The sequence below is a fragment of the Cyprinus carpio genome, chromosome B8, assembly GCF_018340385.1.
Source record: "Cyprinus carpio isolate SPL01 chromosome B8, ASM1834038v1, whole genome shotgun sequence".
Taxonomy (NCBI): domain Eukaryota; kingdom Metazoa; phylum Chordata; class Actinopteri; order Cypriniformes; family Cyprinidae; genus Cyprinus; species Cyprinus carpio.
In genome coordinates, this window is record NC_056604.1 from 28,320,896 (window position 1) to 28,344,183 (window position 23,288).

The window sequence follows — 23,288 nt, forward strand, 5'->3', positions numbered from 1 at the left end:
TGCTTCCTTGATTCACCCTAGTAACAACAACAAAGAATTGACCAATCAATGTCAAGAGCCCTCGGAGACTTGCGGATTATGGCTGGAGAAGATGATAAAATTCATTGATTAACCTCTGAACAACATTTGCAAAGTAAGTCAGTCTTTTGTCAATAAAGTGCCAAATATATTTAGTTGTTTTAAACGAACAACCTGTAGCTCGGACTAGCTAATAATTCAGGTAATTAATGCAAAATATTATTGAATATAAAATATAAAATTTAAATTATATATAAGTTATGTTTTTATAGATTAGCCGACCAAGCAAAAATTTAAAGTATATAATATAGCTGCAATATTAAAATGATTCTTACACATTAATGCATCACTAATTATAATCCAATAATATAGTGCACATTATGCTTCTACTTCTAATACTTTAAGTATATTTTTATGCTAAAATTACTTGTTTTAGCTTAGTAAAATTTTGAATGCATGACCTTCACTTGTGATAGAGCAGAGGGTTTCAAAGTGGGGAAAACAGTTTCACGGGAGGTTCAGTGAATGGAAGTGAAAAAATTGTCTTTAAAATGAGATCACATAGAATAAAGATTTGTCTTCAAAAGGAGATCACATAGAATAGACTAAACTCCCCCTTATCCACTACCCATTACTTACTTGAAAAATCCTCAACATTTTGAGCCTGATGGAAAAATATAGGCTACACAAACAAAGCATAATATAAAATCAACATTACAATGTGATAACATATGTGTTTGTCTGTTTCTCTATAGTCTTTATATCTTCATTTTTTAATTTAGATGGAATCTCGCTTCAGGAGACGGGCTGATGGCAGCCTGAATCTGGCAAATACAGTGGAAGTGGCATAGGTGAAGAAAGCAAACAAAGGAAAGCCATACACAAGACCCCTGTCCCCAGAGGGAGTGCTGAACAAGGCCAAGAAAAGCTTAAGTCAGCACCACGGAGATCTATCTAACAGAAAGCACCTGCTGGGTTTCTTTGAAATCCAGTTTGGTGTATTTCGTGGGCAAACATTCAGGTGGGTGGCTGACAATGCCCTGGGGCCTCATTTAAAAACTTTGCGTAGATTTCATCCTTAAAGTGTGCATATGCACAAAAGGCAGAATGTGGATAATTTAAATCAACCAATTCAAATTCCGTGGAAGTGGAAAATCCTAAAATATCCAAGTGACAAATCTAGCAATAGATGCAGCTGCCCTTAAGATATACGTTTATTAAAATAGTCGATTTTCCTGTTTATTCATATGCTAAAAATGTAACTTAAAAAGACAAAAGCAAGTCATCAAGTGCACATTTTATTTCACACATTTACAGATATGCAATACAACCTTTATTTAATTAAACGTTTTTTAATGATTAAAGGAACAGTTAATCCTGGAATGCCTTCAAGCCCGGTGAGTGGTCCAAGTGGGGTAGACAAGGGATGTAGGCTTAGATCCTACGTGCCACCGCCGCTGCCATCCTGTGTGCCTCCACCACCATCCTGTGTGCCACCACCACCATCCTGTGTGCCTCCACTGGCATCCTGTGTGCCTCCACCACCATCCTGTGTGCCTCCACCACCATCCTGTGTGCCTCCACTGGCATCCTGTGTGCCTCCACCACCATCCTGTGTGCCTCCACCACCATCCTGTGTGCCACCACCACCATCCTGTGTGCCACCACCGGCATCCTGTGTGCCACCACCGCCATCCTGTGTGCCACCACCACCATCCTGTGTGCCACCACCACCATGTGTGCCACCACCACCACCATCCTGTGTGCCACCACCGCCATCCTGTGTGCCACCACCACCATCCTGTGTGCCACCACCACCATCCTGTGTGCCTCCACCACCATCCTGTGTGCCTCCACCACCATCCTGTGTGCCTCCACCACCATCCTGTGTGCCTCCACCACCATCCTGTGTGCCACCACCACCATCCTGTGTGCCTCCACCACCATCCTGTGTGCCTCCACCACCATCCTGTGTGCCTCCACCACCATCCTGTGTGCCACCACCACCATGTGTGCCACCACCACCACCATCCTGTGTGCCACCACCACCATCCTGTGTGCCTCCACCACCATCCTGTGTGCCACCACCACCATCCTGTGTGCCACCACCGGCATCCTGTGTGCATCCACCACCATCCTGTGTGCCACCACCACCATCCTGTGTGCCACCACCACCATCCTGTGTGCCACCACCACCATACTGTGTGCCACCACCGGCATCCTGTGTGCATCCACCACCATCCTGTGTGCCACCACCACCATCCTGTGTGCCTCCACCACCATCCTGTGTGCCTCCACCACCATCCTGTGTGCCACCACCACCATCCTGTGTGCCTCCACCAACGTCCAGTGTGCCGCCATCATCAAATGCCCAAGCAACCCCATCCTGTGCGCAATCCAGTGCATCATCATCATCATCATCTTTTGTGCCACCACCGAGCGCTGGTAACTCAAGGCGTGTACTGACGGAAGAAGTCATGCAGACCCAACGTCACATGGTTCATGCTGTTAATGTGGTGTGTTCCGAACTGAAAGAAATAAAAACAATTTTGTCAGAAATAAGTGGTTCACTTAAAGAACTTGTGAAAAAAAAAAAGTTTGAATTCACTTGCCTTTTTACATTCCATTTATTACATTTATACGCAGCTGTATTGCCATAGCATTATGCACTGCATTAGGAGGGCCAGGGTCGGGTTCATTATCTTCAGTATGGGCGTTCGATGGAACAGCTTTACCAATCTTTTGAGCAATGTTGTGCAACACTGCGCAAGCCACCACAATGCGGCAAACCTTTGTAGGGCTGTACAATACTGTGCCACCAGACCTATCCAAGCACCTCCAGCGTCCTTTTAGCAGACCAATAGTGCGTTCGACCACTGAACGCGTCCGACAATGCTTCTCGTTATAACGCCGTTCTTGTTCGGTTTGGGATCTAGTTAGTGGAGTTAGCAGCCACGTTTTTTTTAAAAAAATTTACAATTAAAATTTTTTTTTTTAAAAAATGTACAATTTTTTTTTAAGAAAATATAACAAAACAATGAATGTAAATACAATGGGACAATTAATATAACATTTCAGGTACTAGACAGAGGTAACAATTATAAACAATATTATAAGAATACTTTAAAGAAAGTACATGCTTGTAAAATAGCCTACAGATAGCTTTTTGTTTTTTCCAGGGAAATATTGATTCAATATAACATTTCACTTAATTTTTAAATGCTATAAACATGTTTTGTTTCCTGAAAATTTGCATTGATTAATGTGAAATTTTGCTTTAAAAAAATATTAAAATAAGTGTGGGTTTGTTTATCATTTGAGATTATAATTATACCTAAAAGAAAAAAACATTTTAAAAGGTATGCTTTAAACACATTTGCATCATTACTCAATTACAATTACATGCACATTCCCGCCGATTTACCAAGAAGCCATCCGCACCGCACAGCTCCTGTTTGCAGTCTGTTCCCTACACTGCTGTTGGACAAAATGTAGGAATCATGAGTTGACCCAGGCCATCTCGCAACTACATTTGTCAGAGACATATGCGCATCACATATGATCTGCACGTTCAAAGAATGAAAATGTTTTCGGTTAACAAAAGCAAATTCATTCTCAGATGGTGCCTTTATTGCAACATGAGTGCAGTCAATAGCACCGATTACATTGGGAAAACCGGCGATTGCTGCAAATTGCATTTTGATGTTGGCCTGTTCAGCTTGCGTGTAAGGAAAACGGATGTATCGGGGTGCCATCCCCACTATGGCATCCCATACATATGGCATGACACGGCTCAGGGATGACTGCGACATACCCGATCGGTCTGCCAACTCTCGCTGGAAAGTACCAGTGGCCAAGTGGCCTAATGTGGTCAATACTTGTACAGGAACACACAGCGCATGGTTTCTCCGCGAGGGTCTTTCCAATACTGGCCGTGATTCAGAACACAATTCCAAGAGGATGGCTATTGGGAATCGAAATCGGCTCATGAGCCAATCATCATCATGAGCAAGGAAATCTTCACGGTCTCTGAAAACACGCTCCCTCCGTAGAGCGTCATTAGCAAGGTCTTCTAACAGCGCTAGAGCATCCATTATGATGATATGTTATATACGCACATACCTTTTTATAGCCTATTCATTAAAAAAAAATAAGTAAATTCAAAGTATTTGCACCTGGTTAAGAATGCTGATAATGATAATTCAGGTTGATGCAATTTGATTTATTGGGTGATGTAATAGGATAATTTATAAGTTTTTCATTTTAAATAGTTATTGCTATTTGGGCCAGTTGGTGTCGCCAAAACACATACTCTTCTAAAAGAGTCCGTACGCATGGTCAAGAGCATCATTCCTTACGGTGCGCACTTATTTACGCCAAGTTTATTTTTTATAAATCCCGATATGTGCGTGGAAAAATGCGTACGCATATTTCTATGCCCATTTTGTGTGTACGCAACGTTTACACATCAGGCTCCTGGGGTATGCTGCTTACCTGGTGGCATCTATGAAGAGGGACCCCACAGGAGGCAGCAAAGACTCTCAAGAACATGTCCAGCACAAGGGGAGTTTCATGGAGTATAATGAGCTCTTTTCTACTGGCAGAATTGCCATTGGCATGAAGGAAGAGCAATATGCTGGGAAAGTACGCTGAACCCACCCATACTTCTACTGCCTCTCTCTGCTCCCTCTTGGTTACGAAGTTGCTTAATCAAAACATAAATAAATAAATAAATAAATAAATAAACAACAACTTTAAAACACTTTTTTTTTGGTTTGTTTAGTATTTACAGTACTGCTGTTCAGGGGTGTATTCCAGAAAGCAGGGTTAACTTACTAAGCCTGAACTCTAAGTTGATTAACCCCAAACCTTGCTTACTCAAGTATGTGGTTCCAAAAACGCATCCAGGAGTAAGTTCATCCAACTCAGTATATTCCTGGTTAAGACTCAAGACATTCTCAACAGAGCAACGAATCGACGAGTCACATAGAAACGGACGCTAAGAAAAAGCGCACCATCCTGTTTCTTTCTTCTTCTTTTGTTCATTAGTTGTTTACATGCTTAGTGTATATCGCCACCTAATTGATGGCTGTGCAATCATTTTTATTTTTTTCCATTTAATCTTTAATCCTTGAGAATTTGAATTATATTGTTTGTTTTATGCTAATTATATATTAAGTCATATCAGATATGTATTTTGATTTAGAATTTTAGACATTATAGAAAATGCCGCTCCATGTGTGAGATAATATAACATGTAATAAATAAAACTAATTAAATATATATATAAGTTAAACATTACCTTGTCATAGTGTTTTATAATTTATACAGATTACTCTTATATATGCCAATAAAAGAAATAATCATATTAAAATAATATATTACCTTATTACTTATATTAGCGCTTCCTCATTAACATATCAAATATATATATATATATATATATATATATATATATATATATATATTATATATATATATATATATATATTATATATATATATATATATATATATATATATATATATATATATATATAATAGGCTATATTACATAATGTAATACTATATAATGTTCTGCGCTATCTGTCACGCCCACTGAAGGCTCGCTGAAGTGAACTAACCCTAGAACATAACCTGCTCCCGAGCAGGTTAAGTTCAGAGAGTGAGTTGCTATGACTACTAACATACCCTGAAAGTTACCTCCGTTTTTTGGAACCGAAAGTTGAGGTTATCTGCTTACTTACTCTTAAACATACCCGGGTATGTCACATAACCTGCTTTCTGGAATACCCCCCAGTAGTCATGTTTATCTGTCTGTCCTGTGATTTGTTTTGTAGCTTTGGCCCAGGCATGTGCGCTGCCCTTGAAAATATTCAAGTTTCCTTTCCAGGGATAATAAAGTAAAGTGAAGCAATGTGAATTTGCATTTATTAACTTAGTGTTTATTTATGTTTTTGTTTTTGTCTATCTCTCAGCTGGATGGATACACACCCTGCCTGAAGGTGGATGTCCAAGGCCCTGTTCAGGTGGTCAGTACAGGGGCATCCTGAGCTGATCTTTAGCAGGGTGGACAAACTTTGGTGGTATCCTCCACAGGTGCCACTGAAGACCTGTCATGGTGGTCACTACCTTACTAACTATTAATAAGCAGCAAATTAGGAATTTATTGAGGGAAAAGTCGTAGTTAATAGTGAATAAGTGTTCCCTTTTGTAAAGTGTTACTGAAAAACTGTTTTGAACATGGTAATGGATTAAAACATAAGTAACAGTCTAGATGTACATTACACATTAAAAACTATTTTTTTACAAAGCAGATCATAGATAATATATTTTGTCTATAGCCTAGAAAACGGCTTCATAAATATGAAGATTTCAATTCATGAGGATTCAGAATGGGATTTTTTTAGCGATCCTTTAAATGATTTGAGACTCGACTCAGACTCGTGACCAAAGACTCGAGACTTGACTCAGACTCTAGCAGTAAAGCCTTCCAACTTGACTCAGACTCCAGGTTAAAGACTTCCAACTTGACTCAGACTCCAAGTCAAAGACTTGTGAACATCTCTGGTGCCATATCGCTGTTGTGCCCCAAGCTATATTTTTGACCACCCACTCTCGCCTGCAGCAAAGGTAAAACACCTGTTCCCACGAGATTTGCACTGGGTGCGGCTGGATCCCAATCCCAACATAACGATCGTGGCTTGAATATTCCCTAGAGTGCAATCCATGCATGTGTTTTCCATGTTCAGTGTTCGATGTTGCTTTCTCAGAATAGAAAATAGTTGTAAAATATAACAGAAAAAGAATAAAACATTTAAAGAATATAAGAAAAAACAACCACCACCAACTTTCATCTGTTGTATGCCACATTTATGAGTCACCTCAGCCACTGTATTTTCATGTGGGACCAGGTCGACCTAATGGCCCTGAAGAAGGCGAAGCGAGCAGAGCTAGAAGCTGACTGGAAACCATCGGTTTGAGTGTAGTAGTTTTCTGCTCCAAGTATCCCTGTTTAGTGAGATGCAGCCCCAGAAGTTCACTACCAAGAAGTCCAAGGTAGCCTTTCTGATCTCTCTCCTGATGGGACAAGCACTGCTGTGGGTGCGAGCCATCTGGAACTCACAGAGTATCATTAACTCTTTTGACGCCTTCTCTAACCATTTCAAGGAGGTGTTTGGGAAATCCACCGGCTCGTCTCTACCTCGTCTCTGATGACAGTTCAGCTACTCACCCCGTATCATTCTGTTTCAGTGCCCGCCCTTGTTGACTTGGGCTCCTCAGGAAACTTCATCTCTCAAGCACTCCTAAGACATCTCAATCTGCTTTGCAAATGGCAAGCCCAGGAGCTCCGAGTCAAAACCATCCAGGGAAAGCCACTAAGGCGTGGGCGGATGAAGTATCGAACTCCCCCTGTGGGCTGTTTTTTTTATCGGGAAACAATCTCATTTCTGGTACTGGAGGGACCCACAGTGGACATCATTCTGGGACACCCCTGGCTCTTACAACATTCACCCGAAGTGAGATGGAATCCCTGCGAAATCACCCAATGGAGTGAAACATGTCACCAGAACTGCCTTTCCAACGTTCCCACTCCACAAATCAAACCTCTCAGCATCTAAATGTGTGTCAAAACTTGTTGAAAGCCCAGAGTCTCTGGAGGTACCCTCAATTCCATCTGACTATGTGGCATCCCAGGATGTCTTCAGCAAACAGGCAGCAAACCAGCTACCCCCATATCGCCCATGGGACTGGGCTATCGACCTGCTGCCTGGAGCTACACTCCCCAAGGGTTGAGTGTATTCACTGTACATCCTAGAGTGCAACGCAATGGGGGAGTACATTGAGGAGGCTCTCCAACAGAAATTTACCCGACCTTCCACCTCACCCACCGCATCCAGCCTCGTGGGAAAGAACAACAGAGATTTGAGACCCTGCACTGACTTCCGGACCCTTAAATCTCAAACTGTCTAGTTGCCGTACCCACTTCCCCTGGTCCCGGCTGCACTCAAGGAACTCTGTGGAGCTCACATATTCACCAAGGGGTTCCAGGATAGACTCCCAGAACACCTCTTTTATGAAGCCCTGGAAGACCGACGGTGAGTTGACTAGGCCATAGGGCATGACCTGATACTCATAGTGGCCTCAGAGTGATGAAAGCTGTCTTCCACTCGTCATCCTCCTGGATACGAAATGGCCAACTCACCGTCTGTCTTCCAGGGCTTCATAAAAGAGGTGTTCCGGGAGTTTCTCCATCGTTTCATTATTGTTTACATAGACGACATCCTGATATACTCCCGGAACCTGGCAGAACATTGCCACCACATTATGTAGGTCCTCGATCAGCTCAGGAAGTTCCATCTCTACTTGAAGCTAGAAAAATGCGAGTTCCACCAGACCACTGTCCAGTTCCTTGGTTACATTATCAGCCCAGAGGGTATCCAGATGGACCAGGGGAAGGTCCAAGCAATCCGTGAGTGGCCTCAGCCCCAGTCAATCAAAGAGCTGCAACAGTTTCTTGGATTTTCCAATTTCTACTGACGATTCATCCACAACTATAGTTTTCACACAGCGCCACTCACCTCCCTGCTCCACGGAAAGCCCAAGTCTCTATACTGGAACCCCGAAGTCCAGTCCTCTTTCCAACACCTCAAGGAAGCCTTCAGCACTGCTCCCATCCTCGGACACCTGGACACACAGCTCCTGTTCATAGTGGAAGTGGATGCATCCACCACCGTTGTGGGAGCAAGGCTTTCTCAGTACCACAGAGAGACTCCTCGACTCCATCCTTGCGCTTATTACTCCTAGAAGCTCACCCCAGCGGAGCAGAATTATGACATAATTGTGGAAGAGTGGCATCACTGGCTGGAGGGATCTCAACATCCGTTCACCGTCATCACTGATCACAAAAACTCCGAAGTATCTCCGAAGTGCCAAGAGACTCAATCCTGTCAGGCCTGTTGGGCACTCTTCTTAACCAGGTTCAATTTCACAATCACCTATCGCCCCGGTGAACAAAATGGTCATCACTCGCAGGTGACCCCACCCACCCGTCACACAGCTTCTTCAGTCTGCTGCCATCAGGGAGGAGACTGCGGAGTCTCCAAGCCAGGACCAGCAGACTGAAGGACAGCTTCATCCATTAGGCTGTCAGGAAGCTGAACTCGCTCCCAAACTTGAGCCCCCCTTCCCACCCCCGTCCCTCTTCTGCCCCAGGCACCACTGAACTATGAACTCCACCCCCAGATCCCACATCCCCAGGTCCTTCCACCCCCACTCCCACTAACATACGATGACATGCACCAGTCACTTTGTGCAGCATTGGTCTGCTCACTACCTCATTCACCATGGAACTGATGTCATTCTACCACCTCATCAGTCAGTTTAAATAAAATAACTGCTATTGAGCCCATTTATCACGTTAATCACACAGAATAAGCATTTTTTGGCACTAAAAATATTTTTATCTGCACTGTTTGTTCACTGGTTTGCACTCTATCTGCCATGTGCCTTGCGTTGCTTTATTTAACTTTTTTTTTTTATTATATGTCTTTTTTACATTCTTATTTTACACAATGTCTTATTGTATAGTTGTATCTTATATTTTATATTTGATCTAGATTTTTAGGCTCTACTGTTAGTGTTATCTGTATGCACCGGGGGTCTGAGAGTAACGCAATTTCGATTCTCTGTATGTATGTACTGTACATGTGGAAGAATTGACAATAAAGCAGACTTGACTTGACTTGACTTGAATGTGAAGGTGGACTCCCTCTCACGCATTCATTCACCGATGCTCCCTCGGAACCTGAGCCAATCCTCCCTCCAGCCATCATGGTCTGTCCCATTCAGTGGTATCTCGATGAACAGATCCGCCTCGCCACTCGAACTGAACCTGGTCCACTGGGAGGCCCAGAAAGGAAAACTTATGTTCCATCTTCCCTGCGGCAAACCCTTCTGGGCTCGCTTCATGATTCCCCGGGCTCTGGACATCCAGGCAGTCAGTGAACTCTCTTGCTCCTCCAAACTTGGTTCTGGTGGCCCAGTATGACCAAGGACTTCATCCAGTATGTCCGCAGTAGAGGCTGACATTTTTTCCGGGATTCCCATGAGTCACGGGAATCCCGCGGGATTGCAAACAAAATCACTATTAATCACGGGATTGGAACAGAACAGGAAAAAATGTCAGCGGAAGTGGGCGGGACCAGTAATTGTAATAACACTTTGATCCCCAACTTTATACACAAATATAGCCTACCATTTAAATAAATAAACTATAAACTGTAGGCCTATATTTTAATTTTGAACTCAATTCTAATTGCCCTGTCTCTTTATGCTCTCCTCCTGTTTGCTTTGGTGTGGTTGGTTAAGTGAATGATGTACGTGTGACGGACAGATTGTTAACAGCTGGTCTATGTGGTAATACAGAAGCCTACATCGGGCAGGACATCCAAAAGCCCACCTATCATTCATCGACCTCAAATATAGCTTTTCATCTAAAAGATGGAAACTCTGTGTATGAAAAATAAATCTATAGAGAGTGAAGTGTCTACTTTTAAATGAAAAAAAAAAATAAATTTAAATAGGAAACGTGTGTGTTAGCATGGATGATTTACATGAATTTTAATGTGTGTGCAATGCACAATGTGCATTGTTTAAGATGGCTTTCAGTTCAATAAAATAACAAAAAAACTACATTTTCGACTTTTAATGAACTAAAGTGGGCATGCTGTGATCTGTAATGTATTATTTTTTTTACTGTGACAGATTCCGGGCAAAAAATAAAATACAACACAGGAGTGGGAGGGAACGGGAGTCATTCTTCTGGGATTGGGACGGAATGGGATTTTCTCCCAGTTATTTGGGGGGGATTGGGACAGGACGGGATTTTTTTTGCAGGATTGGGACAGGAGAGATTTTAAAATCCACTCCCGTGTCACCCTTGAGTCTGCAGCTGCTCTGTCTCTGTCTGCTAGTCTGTCTGTGCCATTTCCAAGACCCCTCGACTGCTCCCCACAGGAAAACTGGTCCCATTGCCCATCCCAGAGAGGCCCTGGTCACACTTAGGGGCCAATTTCATTATGAATCTCCCTAATTCGGAGGGCCACATGTGCATCCTAGTGGCTGTAGACCGGTTCTCCAAAGCCTGCAGACTCATTCCCCTTAAGTGCCTCCCAACAGCGATGGAAATCGCAGAGTGCCATGTCTTCAGGGATTTTGCCATTCCAGAGGATATTGTCTCCGACCAGGGACCCCAGTTCATCTCCCATGTCTGGAGGGCATTCTTCAGGCTCCTTGGGGTCACAGTCAGCTTGTTTTCGGGGTACCACCTTCAAACTAATGGCCAGACTGAGCGTAAGATCCAAGAGCTTGGACTGTACCTTTGGTTACACTGCCATGACAACCAGTACAGCTGGAACCACTTCCTCCTTGTGCTGAGTATGCACAGAACTCCCTCAAGCAGAACACCTTTCCAGTGCATACTCAGACACCAACCCCCGCTATTCCCCTGGTCGGAGACCCAAGGACTTCGCCGACTCCCATCACACTAATGCCCCTGTCTATTGCCCCTGAGGCAAGGTCTGCTCTCCACCAGAGATCTCCATCTCCGCCTGCCCTGCAAGAAGCTGAGTCCCTGCTATATAGGTCCATTCACCATCCAGAGGCAGACATTACCAAACAACATCACCTTCCAGCTTGACCTCCCAGCACGATATCGTATTCACCCAGCTTTCTACGTGTCCCTACTAAAACCCTTCTCTCCCTCTGCCCCAGGTCCCGAAGTGCCGGCAGTACCTCCTCCTGCCAAAATAGTGGAAGATCCCACCATCTACCGAGTGAAGAAAATCTTGGACTCTCGTGACGGGACGGCTGCTTAGAGTACCTAGTAGATTGGGAGGGGTGCGGGCCTAAGGAAATTTTTTGTTTTTAAAATTTTTTGGTTTTTTTATTGAGAGGGAATTGACTTTTAAAGTAGTATTTTTTTTGTTTATTCTTTCTTACTGACATTAGGCTAGTAACATTATAACTCATATTTTTTATATCGTATTGCTGTTTATGTTATAGAACATAAAAAAAAAAACATCCTGGCCTCGACGTCCTACTGTAATGCACGGATCTAATATAATGTTGCACATCAGAAGTTTTCCCCCAACAGTTCCCTTAGTGTTCACTTAAGACAGAACAGATCATGTTTGCATGAATACTGAAATACTGTAATTCTGTATGTGTGTATTTATCGGGATCGTGCGCCGTCAGAAGTGCCGTTATGCATGCACTGCAGATGACAGTCAGCGTGAGAAGCGAGCAGAGAAAAGATTATCCTCTCAATAAATGTACAAATAAAGATCATTTTAGATGTGTAATTACTACCTGGAGCATTTGTTCAGTTTTTTATATATATTTTTTTATTTTTTGCCTGTAGCTCAAAATAGGCCCTGTGGATTTACACAAATTTTGCCAGCATGGGTCACACGTCATTAAACCGTGAAGAAGTACCAAATTGTCATAGTTTTAATGACGTCCAGAAAGCAATGCCTCAGAAAATCCGATCTGCCTGTTTACATGACAGTCGCATTGGCACATATCTGATTTAGATCCGATTTATTTTCACAGAAACCGATCTCGAAATATCCGAATGTATGCGCTTTTTTTGAATATGCAATACACCAAAATAAAGATCAAAGCCTCTACTTTTAAACAAAAAAAAAATCTGTTTTATTCTAGCTTAAAGCATTCTTTTATTTATCAACAATTGAATACAGGTAGGTTTCATAAAAATGTATAATTTTGCGCAAAAAGTTGAGAAAATCTAATTTTTATCAAAAACTACATCTGGATAATATTCAATATGATTATCAAAGCATAAATCCAGTAAATCGCTTCCACACCTCTAAAGCTTGCACAGCCATATACCACTTCCTGGATCAACATTTCACTCTGTAACATTATGCAGTTTTCGTTTATATGCTGTCTATTGCTGATGATCGCATTATTTATCATACGCATCTGTTTACATTAGAGATCACTCGTTTCTCCTGTTCACGTGTGTTTTTGTTCGGGAGGTTTTGTACTCGTTCAGAAGATGTGTAATAGCGCCCCTGAGTGTATAACAGTGAAGACACGAAAAGCCGTAAAAATCCGTCTTTGGCGGGGAAGCATGGTCTTCTAAAAGATGAGATAACTCGTCAATGGTGGGGAAAGAGTTAAGAAATGAAAAAATGAATAAACTATTAAAAATGAAAGGGTTGCAGGAGTACATTAATCCTAAATTAAGCGATCACTGGCCAGTTTGTGATGAAATGTAGGTTGTATATATATATATATATATATATATATATATATACAACAGCTTGTTGAATGATTGAGTTTGAGAAATACAGTCAGCTTACTATACAGAGTGCTCCATTTTTAATTATGCTGAAACAGGGTTGCGCACAAAATATGTTACCAAAGTAAATGAATTAATATAGTAAACAAATTTTATAGTCAAGAAAGACAGCATGTTACAGGGTAATGAGCGATTGTCTGGTTATCATGGTTTTGTATGGATAGTCCATCACGGAGGTTTGAGACTCTGCGTTCTTATGATGCCATGAGCCAGTCAGCATTGTTATGGCGTCATTTCCCCATTTTTACACATCTTCTTGTTTAAATGGATGTTTCCCCCTGAAATCATGATACAACAGAGAGAGGAAAAGAGAATTTATTGAACAAAATAATAAAAAAATGAGCTACAAGTTAAAGAAAACACATCAGGCAGAGTATGCATCCCCTTTTATAGCTGTGTCAAATGTTGCCTTACACACTGTCCCATTTTCTGTATTTTTTCTTGACATATGAGAAAGGAGAGACTTCTGTGTAAAACTCTCACCTCAGGATAGTGGTGGTAGTCATCCATGACACATCAGTTTAAAGTGGTTAAACTAATGATGTTACAACTCAGCCCATGTTACAGTCTTCTCTGGGCTCGCAGATGCATGTATTAAGTTAACAAAGAACACAAAGCCTCTTTTCAGATCCACTGGAGGTGTAACAATAGGTTGTCATACAGTTTTTTTTTTTTTTTTCTGACAAACAGTTGTTTCAGGCCTGTAGTGGTTCATTAAGGTAAGAGAGACTTATAATTATTTAGACATACTAATAATCCTGGGCTTACCAGAATAAGATCTGGCCCACACAGATACACAGCCACACTTTTAACAATACACTGAAAATGCAAGTTACTGAAAAGTTACTGTACTGAAGTTCCACAGGTAACTGATTTCAAGATATGTGTTTCACAAATCCACCATTTCTGCTGGTAATTCCATGTGTTGTTACTTTGATTAGGCTTTTCCTCTCCACATCAGCTCATTACATTTCTTATTTAGCATTTTTCTAAAGAGTTTACCCAGGATTACCTCAGTATTCAGCTCGTGTTTACTACGACTGTGGGCTGAAAAGGTCAGGACCCCCTCGCATTTGCTAGTCGTGACATTACCATGATGACCAGTGTGTCAATGAGGCCAAAGGCTGCTGAGTTTCTTATTAGCATACTTGACGACGGTACCTCAGAGGCGTGCTGTACCCTCATTTACATAGCATATGATTTATATGATTAAAACTTTAAAGAAATTTGAGGAGAGCATGACATTGTTTTTTCATTATAGGTAACAGAGCGATCATACAATACGGAACGATTTCTGGAATTCTTTTTATTGTGTAGAATTTGTGATCGCAATTTCTTTCTGTCCAAAACAGAAATGTCTTCCTGTCCAATCAACAGCCTGCTACCCTGTGAACACACAGTACTAAAGCTTAGCACCTTGCAGGGAGTTAAACATCAGCCTGTCAGTCAGACTGGAACTGGTGATTTTCACGTGTTTGTTTGCATGGGCCACCCGTCTGAGGCCAAGACATATTTATTTGAATAAATATGAATAGTCATGAAAGAAGGGTCAGATAAATGGAAAGTGTATTCAACAAACTTCTAATTAGATTTTTGATTTCATATGCATTCATTGGTAAATCTCATTCATTTGTTGTAAAGTGCATTTAACAATAGGACTGATTGTTATACATCAAATGAACTTGATTTAGGAAAGAAAAACCATCGATGTCAATAAAAAAAAGTGTGAACAAATATTAATTTTAAAAGGTCATCCTTGTCTCCTCTTAATTGGCTCAGCTAACTGTGAGTTCTGATACAGTAACTGGTTCTTGTCTTAGACTGTCAGGTGCACTGATAAATGATTTATGATTTAAGGGCCTCTGTGTCAAATACAGTAGTATAGTTTACAGTTACGGCATTCGGATACCTTTGGGAATGATCAATGGCAGTTAATGTACATGTCTCACTGAAATATAAAGGGCAATTTCTGACTAAGTGGTCTTTGTTATGGCAAAAATGACTCAAACCCAGGTTTAGTATGTGAATGCAACCTTAAAGGGATAGATCACCCAAAAATGAAAATGCTCTCATTAATTACTCACCCTCATGTCGTTCTAAACCAGTAAGACCTTCGTTCATCTTCAGAACACTACTTAAGATATTTTTGATGCATTCTGAGAGCTCTCTGACCCTCCATAGACAGCAATGCAACTGAAATGTTTCCAGACCCAGAAACACAGTAAGGACATCGGTAAAATGTGCGCCCTTTCCCCAGAACGTAAACAACCCTGAATACATTAATTACGCTCAGGGGAAAGCACACGCATCAAAAGATCAAAATCAAAAATATCTTAATTTGTGTTCTGAAGATGAATGAAGGTCTTACGGATTTGGAACGACATGAAGGTGATTAACAGAATTTGGGGGTAAACTATCTCTTTAAGCCTATGTGTAAAAAACCTCAGCATGCCACTCATCCTGCACCGTTTAAAGACATTAAAGAGAAGAACTGTCAAAGTGCTCAAATATTTAATATGACAAATAACTAATTGGACAAAAAGTTTACAGTAATTACCAAACATATACTTGCATCTAGAGACTCACTGGGGTTGGCCTTGGGGTTGGTGGGACGTAACATAAGTGTCATAATAGCGCGTTGTACACTGGAAAACACACAAATGTTCTCAGATCTCAAATTCAGAATCAGAACAAACAAAAACAAGAGATGTCTGGAGTGACAATGTCATTTGTCAAGCTTTGGCAGTCAGATAGTACATAGACACAGACCTGATCTAATTAGACCAAAACTGAGCTGGAAATATGACAATAAACATAATTTGTCACATTAATCTGTCAAATAACATGTTTGTTGGACAATTTTTAACTTCCTACATAGTATATTTAAATGTGTAATTGACCATGTGACCATTTATGTCACTAAAGAGTCCCAAATAAGCGATTGCTCAAGAGGCTTACACTGTCAGGGACACTAACAGAACACACGGCTGCTTTTAACCCTTCTTCGTCCTTCTGAAAATCTCGCATATGCTAATTAACTGCCTCTGTTCCAGCATACACTTTTCTTCTGTGCACAACATCAAGTAACTCTATAATCATAACGGAACATTTTTTAATATGACGTAGGCTTGTTCCATTCATAGGTCATCTTCATGGAGGGGCTCCCTTTGTTTTGAGCACAAATCATATTGTAGCACCTGTCTGTAAGTGCTGGGTAACAACAATTTTATTTAAATTTTCCTCTCAATGATCAGTGCTGAAATGTCACTAATGAATTTCTCCAAAGAGACTAACCTGGCTGTATGATGGCTTTGTTAGTACTGTGATGCTGAAATACGTTCCCCAGGCTAAAGCGAGCGCAGTAGTGGGTTAATTGACTGTTTTGTTGTGATCAGCTGTGAGGCGTGATACGCACTAATAGGGAGAATGAAAGAAGCTGACCTTCAGCACCGACGGCTCTGCAACATTTGCTGAATTCCAATCATCTCTCAGTCATTTAGGCAAGTCCTCAATCAGTCTCGGCCAATTAAAACACCCTGACCAACACTAATCTATAAACATGGCTAGCTGTGGGCCCGAGCTATATCTGTCCAGCAGTGAAATGATGGATGGATTTCCTGCCTCCGCACTAAACATTCCTGAATTAATCAGTGGATTAAACTGTTGTAGTAAGACATCATAGACAGAGACAACTGCATGAAATAATAAAGAACAAAGATTTTTATTGCATTGTAAGTGCTTGTTGTTCTTTTAATTTTGGTGATATGTATGCAGAATAACTTTATAATATGAGTGGAATAATACATTTATCTGTAAAGCACTTAAATGCTAAAGAATGTGGATGTGCGAGTGGTCAGTATAGGGATCAATTCAACAGATTCAACAATTCAATCCCCACTTACCCCACTTTTTTCTCCATTCTGTCACTGATGGAGTTTTGGTTCCTTGCCGCTGTCGCCTCTGGCTTGCTTAGTTGGGGACACTTCATTTACAGCGATATCGTTGACTTGATTGCAAATTATTGCACAGATACCATTTAAACTGAACTGAGCTGCATGATGACATCGCTGAATTCAATGATGAACTGCCTTTAACTGTCATTTTGCATTATTGACACACTGTTTTCCTAATTAATGTTGTTCAGTTGCTTTGATGCAATCTTTTTTGTTTAAAACGCTATATAAATAAAGATGACTTGACTTGACTTACAGTCACTGGACTGTCCTATACTTCTCTGGAGTTTTTTTTTTTTTTTTACATATTTGAATGCAAAACAGTTTTAAACATTAAGTAACAATGTTCCATAATAGTAAATATAACTACAAGATGGCAGTAATAATGTTACGCACCCAGTTTGGAACATTGGTCAACTTTTTGACTCAGACTGGCATTTTCAGGGACATACTGATCATTTTGAATGTTACAAAATTTCAAAATTTGTGGAACAAATAAAATAATTTAGAACACTGGTGTAGCTTAAAGGATAAGTTCACATCCAAAATACAACTTTCCTGATGATTTACTCACCCCACGTCATCCAAGATGTTCATGACTTTCTTTCTTTAGTTGCAAACAAATTAAGTTTTCTGAGGAACATAAAAGGTAAAACAGTTGGAGGAGAAAATGATAAGGAGATTTTAAACAAAGATGAAGAACTAACTAAGCGTGACCTTTCCAGTAGGATTACGTAATGTGTGAAGATGTGCATGCCCTTATGCTTTTCATATATTGAAAAATATGTAACAACATATTTACTTATATATCACAATATATGTAATTTTATATTCATTAATACACTTTATAATATATAGATAAAACATGGTACTTCATGTGTAAAAATATAATAAACATATATTTACTCATGCACATATATGGAAATATATATTTCTTATATTTAACAATCATTTATGATATACATGTTTCATATTTTAAAAACATAACTAGTTTGCAATAGCATAAGCACACCTGCTCATAATAAAGCACTTAGTGAACAGACTATCACTGTGCTGAAAAGTGCACAGCCATTGGTTTTTACAGTCACACATAATTTAACAGTGTTTGGCTAGTCTCTTCCTGACCACAGACTCTGCTCTTCTGCACAACAGCAAATCCACAAACTTACACATACCAGCAACCCTTTTACATTTCACAATAATACAACATTAAACACTAACACTTATTAATACTGAGCAAAACACATGAAATAACACTCAATCTGAACATTTTTACTCTCCTTTAACAGTCTAAGAAATCTGCTGTAACTCATTGTGTAAATGTGTGTATATGTGTGTGTACATACATTCACATTTATATGAGAAACTTCTATGTGCAATATATACTCAATAAAATACTCAACGAATATTTATTTTTGTCTTCATTTCTAAATATATAAATATATTATACATATTGTCAATGCATATATTGCTGTATACTGAAAAATATAAGCACTAGTTTCCAGTATATGGAAATTTATTATGTAATATATTGCATTATATTTTGCAGTATATCACCATATATTTTTGTTCCATAAGAGTGCGCATTGCAGAGCTAGAGCAAGCCAAGCATTTCAGGTTAAAAAGTGTATAAATATATATATATAAATTTTTTTTTTCAAAAAATGACGTTTTACTAGATAAGACACTTATTCCTCGGCTGGGATCGTCTAGGGCCCTTAGAAGCTGCATTGAAACTGCATTTTTGACGTTCAAATCGTTGGCCACCACTGAAGTCCACTATGTGGAGAAAAACCTGGGAACATTTTCCTCAAAAAACGTAGTTTCTTCGCAACTGAAGAAAGAAAGACATGAACATCTTGAATGATGTGGGGGTGAGTAAATTATCAGGAAACTTTTATTCTGGAAGTGAACTTATCCTTTAATTTGGATCATTTACTTTGGGATCAGACGGGAGACTGTCTTTTGACCCTGGAAGAGTAACATGAAAAGCTAACATTTTTGTGGATGAAGTTTGAGACCTGCTAATTACTTCAGGGAGATCATTAATGTGCTCCTCAAAAGTTCTGCTAAAGACAATGTCAAGGTGCATCATTATATAGTGTTACGAGGTGCAGCGTTAAACTAGTAGATGCCACTGAGGTGGAGCTCCTAAAATGCCCTGAGCAGGAAAGCTTTGTTTGGCAGTGTGATGTTTTGCTGAATTAACAGGTGGCCATTAGAACATTTTCAATATTTTCTGTTAAACTATATGAAATTGGGTTTAAGAATAATATGAAATCTATGGAGCTAACACTTCCCACTTCTGAGGCACAGCTAACGGAGGCAGGTACAACAATCACTCGCCTGGGAAGAAGAAAGGAAGAATCTGTTTCACAAATATATTCATATGGTGGTCCCAAAACATATTTGGACACTTAAGCCACAGTGCTTTGACAGAGCATTAAAGAAGGAAAGAGAGAGAGAGAAAGAAAACAATCACTGGTGTGATCTGGGTGTAAACAGGAGAAGTGAAAGTGCAAATCATTGAGGGGAATGAAGCACAAGTGAGATCAGGACACATGATTAGTGGGATAGTTCTCAGGAACACGTTCAGTACTCTATGAACTTCCTGAGGGCAGTGAGAGGAACAGCTAGATGAGCAGTCTCATCTGAACCTTTGCAGAAATCACTGAAACCAAAGAATCTCTGGAGAATCTTGTTTGTCAGACACAAGCCATTCAGAAACTGATTCAGCCACGCTTGGGTCTGTCTGGATACCAAGAAATAATAAAGCCTAGGAAAGAAATGAACTTCAGATGAAAGACACACCTTTCTGTTTCAATGAACAGCGGGTCCCCAGAAGACTCTCTGAACATGTAGTCTTAGACGTCACTAGTAATACATTCAGATCTTCAGAATTATAAAAAAAAAATAAAAATGAATACACTTACTCATTATTACATGTCAATGCATTTACATTTACATTTAGTCATTTAGCAGACACTTTTATCCAAAGCAACTTACAAATGAAGACAATAGAAGCAATTAAAATCAACACAAGAGCAATGATACACAAGTGCAAGGCTATATATATATGTGTGTGTGTGTGTGTGTGTGTATATATATATATATATATATATATATATATAATAAAAAGAAAACATGGAGTAAGCTACTGTTACAAGCCTTTTTTGTTAAATGTAAAATAAATAAAAAGAAAACAAATAGAATACAAAAGTAATAGAAAAGTTAGTGATTTCTTTTGTTTGTTTGTTTATTTTGTTTTTGTTGTTGTTGTTGTTTTTTTAAATAAAACAAGCAGTTTATGAATGAATAGAGTGCAAGTCTAAAAGGTGTTATATTTATTTTTTTTATTTTTTATAGAATTAGAATGCAGTGCAAAATCACAGTTATGGACCATTCTGTCCAAGACTGTCAATTTAAATTGACATGCAAATAATGAGTATAAAATTAGTATTAGAACTGCTCTTTTCCAAAAGTAACCAGTGTCTTTTAAGGTTCCAGTTTGTCATGTTACAAGTCTGGCCCATGCTACTTCATGTTGTTGAGAGCTCAGTGGCTGGTCTAGCTGGTGGGCCATAAACTTCCAGCTGGTAAGGCTGGTTGCTCAGCATGGTCTTAGTGAAGCCAGTTGACCAAGAATAGCTTAATCTAGAGACGCCGCCTGCTTGTGGCATCAGTACACCACTATCCCATCCTGTGAGCCATCAACCAGTGACCAGATACACACTCTAAATATTACAACCAGTAATGTTTGAAGAATCTGGCAAGATATGTCTTAAGGAAACAAGGTTGAATATGTGCGAACATGGGTTAGGACAGCAGACAGCTGATAATCTTTGGTGGCAGGTGCTATTCTAGCACTCCCAGAATGAGGAAACTCTTTATGTGAGTGCAGACTCAATGAACTGCACCAATGTCAAGCCTTTCTGCCACCTGCAGTCTTAATGGGGTTATTCACCCCTCTTTCAGTAAATGTCTGTAGTGCAGCCTCTCCCCAGGGTAAATCATGACAAAAGGGAAATAACATTCTTCTCTGTCCACCTTATTTTTAAGCATGGAAAACTTTAAATGGTTTATTAGCGGCTGTAGGGAAATAACGAGAAGAATAACAAAGTGCAGTAGAAAGTAAAACTGTTTGCACTGTAAAGCGAGTGTTTATAATTAAGATAATGCATTAAAATAATTTGGTAAAAAAGACCAGTTTGCAATATCAAGCAACAAAATGAGCTGTTTTGTATAGCTAAAAATAGCTGGAAGTGGATGACACCAGAAGCCAGACATATTACATTTACAAATGGCCACTGAACTAAGTGTAGGCTATGCACTAAAAATATATACAATACTTTTAGTTCATAGCAGAAGCAGGCAACTGTGTGAAGCTTTAGAGTGTCCATGATGATGTTATAATTACTCATACAGTGCATAATGCTCCTACATCTGAGTACTGTACATTCTGCAGATGTAGATGTATGCACACACTTTTATGACTGCTGAGCTTTATAAAATTTAAGGGGATAATTCATCCAAAAATATCTTCATTTGTGTTCCAAAGAAGAAAGAAAGACATACAGGTTTAGATTGACGTGAGGTTGAGTAAATGGCAAAATTTTTATTTTGGGGTGAAATAACCCTTTAAAGGTCATATGATGCAATTTCAAGTTTTCCTTTCTCTTTGGAGTGTTACAAGCTCTCGGTGCATAAAGAAGATCTGTAAAGTTGCAAAGACTAAAGTCTCAAACGCAAAGAGATATTCTTTATAAAAGTTAAGACTTGTAACACCGCCCAAATGTTCACGCAAAGAAAGAAGGCGAAACTTTTATTCTCATTGTTGCCGGCGGAGCCATGTTGTGGAGACGCTGTGTGTTTCGTTGTGAAAGTGAAAATACTTTCTTCTTCCAAAAGAGGACACAACTAGAAATCAGTGGTTAAGCTGTATTTACAACACTGTTCCAGAACAGTTCAACCCAAATATTCAGATGTGTGCAGCACATTTTACGGAGGATGAGGACTGTTTCCTGATCCTGGGAGAGTACAAGGCCATCTGTGGCACAAAGGCTGTTTCTATAAAGTGGGGCAATTCCAACTTTGCAAGGACAGACTAGGCTTCTGACTCACAGCCTGTAAGTACATGTTTCATATTTAAAGAATTTGCCACTGATGATTCAACCCTGAGTTTTAAACAGTGTAGAGTAGCGCTTGTTGTTTGTCGTTTCTCAGATCACAAATGCAGACATGAATGAATGAATGAATGAATGACAGTATAAGTCATTATAATCAGTAATTATGTCCTCACTGGATGCAACAAATGCCTCGTTTGTAATGGGTTTTATTGGTTTTGATCTTGTCGTGCTGGGACACACAGCATCAGAGTATGTTAAGGGCGTAACATTTCCGTCCCACGCTTGAGGTATTCGGCCAATCACAAAGGACTGGATAGCTGGCCAATCAGAGCACACCTTGCTTTTCAGACTGATGATCTTTGTAAAAATCAACACGTTTCAGAAAGGCAGGGCATAGAGGAGAAACTATAATGTACAGTATGTGGAAAATAATGTGTTTTTTTAACCTTAAACCACATAAACACATTTCATTAAACCATGGGAACTAGAGCTCAAGCAAAGCAGAACAGGAAACAGAATAAAAACAGAACAAACACAGAACGAGACATAACAAAGTTATATTTTCCTCAGGTTTATTTTCCAAGAATGTGTAATGTAGTAAGTATACTAATATAAATGTACTAAACTATACTACATTTTTATTTTATGACAGCACACAGTACTCTCAGTAACACTTTAGGGTCACACTTTATTTTAAGATCCAATTCTGACTATTAACTATGACTTTTTCTTCAATAAACTCCTAATTTGCAGCATATTAACAGTTAGTAAGGTAGATGTTAAGTTTAGGTCCTGAGCAGAT

At 39.8% G+C, this 23,288-nt stretch overlaps 1 protein-coding gene across 1 annotated transcript; it reads right to left on the minus strand.

Moving 5' to 3' along the window:
• Window positions 1-1,459: 1,459 nt before the first annotated feature.
• LOC122138166 (loricrin-like) lies at window positions 1,460-2,497 on the minus strand. Its single transcript, XM_042729115.1, has one exon. It carries the CDS (start codon window positions 2,495-2,497, stop codon window positions 1,460-1,462), a length of 1,038 nt encoding a protein of 345 aa, XP_042585049.1.
• Window positions 2,498-23,288: the final 20,791 nt, after the last annotated feature.